This window comes from Limulus polyphemus, unplaced genomic scaffold (genome assembly GCF_000517525.1).
Source record: "Limulus polyphemus unplaced genomic scaffold, Limulus_polyphemus-2.1.2 Scaffold1876, whole genome shotgun sequence".
Taxonomy (NCBI): domain Eukaryota; kingdom Metazoa; phylum Arthropoda; class Merostomata; order Xiphosura; family Limulidae; genus Limulus; species Limulus polyphemus.
In genome coordinates this window covers 36,229-43,168 of record NW_013667486.1, presented here as the reverse complement: position 1 = coordinate 43,168, position 6,940 = coordinate 36,229, and the positions used below count along the sequence as shown (strand labels likewise).

The window sequence follows — 6,940 nt, the reverse complement described above, 5'->3', positions numbered from 1 at the left end:
TAATAGTATATATATATATATATATATATATATATATATATATATATATAGGCCTCTATAGGCCATTCTAAAATACATTTTACAAAAAACCTTTTAATTCAAATGCTTGATTGTATTATTCCCTGTTTTATGGGTGATAGTTTTAATATGTATTATCCAACTGTCAAGCAATTCACAAACTTCATGTCAAAACAATCAAGTGCATGTTATATAATCACACATCGCGTGACTCTGTGCACTCAGTAATTAATAAAATCTTAAAAAATATATAATAAAAAGACCATATTCTTATATCTCGAGTTTCACAAAGACATTGTTATGATTGCAACCAGCTAAAATGTCTCTATATAATTAAAAATGTACATACAAATTATGTAGTATAATGAGGTTTTTAGTAAGCATGTAATACATTACCTACAGTTAAAATAAATTTACAAAAAGTTTATATACATTCTGTGTATAAGTATGGAGTTTCAGAATTATTTTATCTATATATCATTCTTGGATTTTATTTTGAAATTTTAGGCTACAATATATGAAAGCATAAACAAAAAAAAAGGCTGAAAATATTGCCATCACAAAAATAAACTTAGAAAAACTTGTTCAACAAGGCCATATGTTCAGTACTAAATTAATTTAAACTTAAATTTAAAAGATAAATGAATAAAAATAATTCACATAAAACTACTAACCATACATTAGTTTCCTAAGTATGAACTTCCATGACTGGATAAGCTTCACTTGACATGTTTCAAATGTAAATATATGGTCTTATATCAAAACTCATGTCACATCACTTTTCTACTCTCACTTTGTACTTTCTAATATGAGCTTGTATACAGAAAAGTACAAAAAAATAAAATAAAGAGAATATAAATGAAGCTTAAAGTTGAATGCAAACTACTGCCATTATTAGTGCCAGTGATTTTCTAATACTGTCACTGTTTTCATAATGAATAGACAATAAACTTACTGTAGTTTAATCTGAGATCATAAGATATCAAATGTATGAAGATTAAAATATATTACAACTATTATTATTATGCTTACCTGATAAAGTTTTGTTTTAATGTTGCAATATAACACATAGACAAGCTATGATCAGTAAAATCGACCGAACCCATACAGGTAATCGTTAGTGACAATAATAGTTAAAATATACAGTTTTTCCTTAAGAAACGTTTGATAAGTATCTGAACATTATAAGGATTTTGCATGTGATATTTGAAAATTTTCTGATGCTTAAAAGTATTTTTTATCTTAAAATGAAAATTACTTTGCATGTTAGATAATAAACATGTGAAAAGAAAAAAAGGCATGAGAAAAACATTGCTTTAGAAAAAAATCAAAATTAAATATCTTACATAGTTATAGGACCTTTCATCTCAAATTTAAAAGAATTTCATCCACTAGTTTCATTTTTGTAAAGAACATTCACAAGAGTTGCATACCTACTTACATTTTAAGTAGGTCATAGTGAAAGGATTAATTCAACCAGTTAACAAGTCTCTACACAATTAAAAATAGGCACACATGTTATGTAAAATAAATAAATTTTTTAGCAAGCATATAATACACTTGTTATAGTTTAAGTTATGTTTATTTAAAATTGTGTACTAAATTACACTCAAACGTACTTTTGCCGCTAATCTGGCTATTCTAGCTTGATATGATGCTTCTTTTGCTGCTCTTGACATATGTTGTATCCAGTCAACAGATATTTCTTGTGTTTTAATTTCTCTTCGTTGTAGTTCTTCATTCTCGTCTTCTTCCCACCAGGAAGGACCTCCTGGAACACCGTATACGGGACCAGTTTCATGAAAAAAGTCACTCTGTTCATCATCAGCTGTAAGAAAAATAAAATAAAAATTGTTACACTGAGTTTAGAACATATATAAATCCCATAGAACCATCAAAACTTTCACACACTTTCAAAAATTAGAATAAATTTTACTTACTGACTTTTCAGTTTGTAAAAAGCTCTCTCAATTAAATAAAAAATCATCACTTTACTATAGAGTCTAAACATTAGTCTAACACATATTTTTGATAATATTACTGAAAAACAAAAGAGTATATTAAAAGACACTTGTTTTACTACTTTTGGAAGAACTATTTATAACAAAGACGAAAAACAATGTATTAAGCATACTTAACCTTCTCTTCCCTCATCATTTGTGACAATTCCACAATCACTTTCACTGCTGCTGAAACTACTGCTGCTACAAGCATGTTCCCTACATGAAATAAAAATTTTTTCAACAACATCTCATTTACTTTCGGTAACTCTAATACAAACAATTTTTAACAGCTTACAGTTCTCCTCTGATACACCATAATATCAAAATTACATTGATCATTTTATAGTAATGTAGAAGTTGAATTCCATCTATTAAAAATATATATATTTAATTATCCAATATAAAATTTTTTTAAAGTTGAGATTTTTTTAGCTACATAACACTTTAGACTACTCTTTTTTTTCTTTACAAAATTAACATAATTTAATCTGGGAAATGCAATTGTTTTTAATAATTTTCAAAAAAAGTTTTTAGTCGATTACATGTCATCAAAATCCTTTGATTATATTTAACAGAATATAAACTATACCTTCTTTCTGGAGAATGTAAAAAGAATTGTGGTTTGGAATGACAATTGCATCTTTCTCCTCGTCCTATGCACTCTACACTTCTTTCCCGCATGCTACGTTTCCTTTTACCACTTACAGCAAAAGCTTCTGAATCTATCATCATGGCTCCTTCCAAGTTTTCTATGTCATCTTCACTAACTTTGCATACCTTAGCTTTATTCTTTAAGTTTCTCACACTTTTGATGCGTCTAAGCTTTTGTATTCCTGAAACTCCTGCTAATGAGGATGCTGAATTATCAACTTCATCAGGTTGATGGTCAACTGCCATTCTTTTGAACTTGCGTTTCCTTCTATGCTGATATACCGGCAAAAAATTTTCATTCACAGAATCTGACTCAGGAAGGTTTATTGGACACTGGCGCCAGGCAGCAAGATGCCTCTGTTTGAAAGAAGAGACTTCATCAGAATCACTAGGAGCATGTGAACCATTGGCCGACACATCCATCCTAATTCTCATACGATCCTCTAGGCTTGATTCAGAATCCCCACTAACTGCACTGGACTTGGGAAGGCTGCTACCAAGAGGAACAAGGTTTCCAGTAGATTTGGAACGCCGTTTCCATGATCGCCCTTTCTTCCCTTTGCCTGGAGAAATCCTACTACATGATGTCTCTTCCAGAGCACTGGCTAGATCTTGGACGAGTTCGTCCATATTGTCATAATCGTAGGGAGTTAAAACGCGGAGCTTTTTAATACCTTGGATAATAGCCCTTTCCATCAGGGATACTGAAAAACACAAGTGAATATGATATTTTTCTATCATTATTATGAATACAAGGATAATTTTACATGTATGGTGATCAAATACAGGTTACACTCCTGCTGGAAATACTCTCTACCAGTAATTAGAAATTATGCCATATTGCAAAAATATTTAATCAATGTAACAGTGCTTTCAAAATCACTGCCCAAATATATTCACTGTTTTTTACCAAAAGAATCATCAAGTTCAGCAGTTAATTTAAATAAACAGGTTTTAATAATGTTTTCATGTTGAGATTTGATTTCTTATTAAGGGAGAAAATGTCTTCTCTGGTAGTGGAGAGAGAAGAGGAAAGTTGGCTGCATTAGAAGATTTTTATGTTCCAGATATTCGCATATAGCTGCACTACCCATACATAATTTTAAACTGATAAGACTACAGAGAAGGCAGCTACTCAAAAGCAACAGTAAGATTTGACTGTCACGTTTATAATGTACCTATGATAGCACTGGTTTTAACAGGATGTGTATCACGAATGCACTGATCCACAATTTAGCAAGCCAACTCCTAAGCCACACCCAATCCATGGATTAGAGAAGTGAACTGATAAAACAGGTGCAAAAAAACATATAGACAACTGTTTATGCTTATTCCATGATCTATAATAATATACTTAACTTGTACACTCTTTAAAGTGTTTGTGCCATAATTTGATGGAAATGTGCTTTATAATAGTTTGTTACAAGTTAAATGAATAGTAACTGCTATGTTATAAACAATACTTTCAAAAATCCTTGTAAAATGCTAATTAACTAAAAAAGTATATATGCATTAATTTACAGCTGATTACTAACATATTTAATTGATATAAGTATTTACATCTAATTTCTGTGGTAAATTTTACTTCTGCAACTGTAGGCTGTAAAGTAAATGTATGAAATACTAAAACTTCAATCTTACTCATTTATGGAGCCATAAACCAGAAAAAATAAATCCACTTGCTACCTGCCATCTCCTCTCTTTCACAAACTGCCAGTAATTCTTTCTGATGTTTTATACTATATCATTTATAACCAATTGAAAGGAAAAGTTTTAGTCTAGCAAATCACATACAATAGTACATTGTTTTTGGTAAATAGCAATTTCATCTTCAGTTTAAAAGTTTATCTTGTGGTGTTAGATTAAGCAGCAAAGGGAACTAATTTAAGCCTCTTGTTCTTGTTAGAAACTCAGTTAAAATATAATCATTATGGGAAATTGTTTGCTTTGTGCATGTTATTATTCTGTGTCCATAGGTACATGATTTAAGTAAATAAAAATTTAGTGTTCTAATACCATAAAAAAAAAACAGGAGGTCAAAGGTAAGTACTATATTTCTTGTTTTTCATGTATATTCTTTATCTGTTGTTATAAAAGTGACTAAAATGTAAAAATTAGAAACTTATTAGGTTAGATTAGGTAAGACAATGAAAAAAAATCATAATAAAAATTCTTCATGAGGTATGCTCACAAGCAGCTCATATATTACAAACTTTCTCTTAAACTCACTTAAATCTACTGCCTGCACAACATCCGAAGGCAACCCATTCCAAAGGCCAACTACCATGTTAGAAAAATAAAAACTGTTTCAGTTGAAAATGACTCCTACCCTGCCAAAATTCATATTTGTGTCCCCTAGTCCTACTATTTTCACTATTAAGAGCATGAACTATCAATTCCCTATACAATCTTAAACATCTCAATCAGATACCTTTTAACTCTTCTTTTTTCAAGAGAAAACAGTTTCAAAGATCTCAACCTCTCCTCGTATGACAACCCCTCCACCCCAGGCACCATTCTAGTAGCCCTTCTCTGAAGCCTTTACAATTATTCAATGCCCTTCTTAAGGTAAGGAGCCCAAGACTGAACACACTACTCCAAATGTTACCTAACCAGTGGCCTATACAAGGAAATTATAACCTCTTTAAACTTGTATTCAATATTTTTGTAGATACAACCTAAAATTCTATTTGAGACTGATCAACCATTACACCAAGATCCTTTTCTTTTGTAACACTATTAAGGTTATTCCCATCCAAATTATACGTATAATTCAAATTATGATAACCCACATGCATTATCTTGCATTTATTATAATTAAAACCCATCTGCAATTTATTTGCCCAACTCACTAATTGATCTAAATAACTTTGTAAAGCAGCAGCATCCTTCTCACAGCCAGCAACACCCAATACCTTAATATCATCTTCAGATTTAATTATGGAACTATGATTCAACTGAGTGTGATATGAAAATTTTTCATGGTTACATGTCACTGAAAGAGCTAGAAGGTATATATATTTTGGAACATAAGGTAAATGGCTAAGAGTGACTAGCACTTAGCTTGGCATTCCCAGCACCAAGTGGTGAGTAAAGAAGTGATGTATACATACATGTTAATTCTTAAATCACAAAAGGTAAGAATAATCTCTCAAGCTAAATATCTTAAAGACAGAATATTCATCACTTGCAAAAGTGTCGTACTTTGGTCTGAAAATAAGAGCTTCTTTTGAATTTTGGAAAACAACCCCCAGTTGATAACAAAATTATTCTAATAATTTAGGATTGGAAACAGAGTCAGTAAACAAACCTTGAAAAAGCCATAATAATACCTTGCACCATACTTAATACTAGCAGCATTTTTTCAGTAATGATTTAGCTCATATTTAATCTAGAAATATCAAAATCCTTAAGTAATCTAAGAATCCTGAATTGACATCTTTTCCTCTATCAGTGTAATGTTGGTTTTGAAGTAATCACTGGTATGGGAAAAGACATTAAGATATATTAAAAACATGTTAGTACAAGAACTGAAAATGCCAAAACTTTTTCAATAATGTAAAATTTTATAATCTCAATAATGTAACTAATACACTTGAAACTTCCAATGTAAAGCTTGAAACAACTTAAAAAATACTTCTAAGTATTTTTCAAGAAAAATGTGTTACAAATTATGCTTAACATTACTTTGAAAATATATATATTAATAGAATGATACATAACACATTATTTAAAAAAAAATTAAGCTCTCCAAACGGAATCTTAAAAGTTTGCATTATGTTGTATGTGAACAACACTTTTTATTAAGAAAAATTCAACAATTTGCTTTGCAAAAGTTTTAAAGTTAGATAAGAACACTACTACATAAGAAATATTAGAATACACACACACACATGTTTAAAATGTACATACATATTAATGCACTGTACTACAAAGGCAAAAGCTTCACTTATAAGTACATAATTTACATACTTACTTCTTTGCCTTTTAAACATCTATCTTTCTCAACAAGAACACCATGAAGTTACTGCTACATTGAAAATACAGACTCTCGGCCTGAAATGTTGGCGTCTTCAAGCTAACTCAAAGAAAACGGGAAAACTAGATTGCCTGTCAATCGTCCCTGAAAGACCTACACAAATAAAAACAGTAACAAACATTGGACTAGGCTAAGCTCTAAGCTATGATCTCTATGATAGCCAATAACATTCTATTTTAATATGTAACAGAGAACTTTTTATATATATATATATATATATATATATATT

The 6,940-nt window shown here is 30.2% G+C and overlaps 1 protein-coding gene across 5 annotated transcripts in view; it reads right to left on the bottom strand.

Moving 5' to 3' along the window:
* Positions 1-6,940, bottom strand: part of LOC106465226 (G patch domain-containing protein 2-like) — a 54,206-nt gene that overhangs the window by 13,136 nt on the left and 34,130 nt on the right. For 4 of the 5 annotated variants that reach the window (XM_022393082.1, XM_013925431.2, XM_022393084.1 and 1 more), the window contains exons 2-5: positions 6,649-6,804; positions 2,611-3,376; positions 2,158-2,237; positions 1,638-1,846 (exon numbers count right to left, since the gene is read on the bottom strand). In XM_022393082.1, coding sequence (XP_022248790.1) covers positions 1,638-1,846; positions 2,158-2,237; positions 2,611-3,376; positions 6,649-6,667 — 1,074 coding nt within the window. In that variant the 5' untranslated portion in view covers positions 6,668-6,804. The remainder of the gene's footprint in view (positions 1-1,637; positions 1,847-2,157; positions 2,238-2,610; positions 3,377-6,648; positions 6,805-6,940) is intronic. The other variant, XM_022393085.1, reaches the window with a different exon arrangement.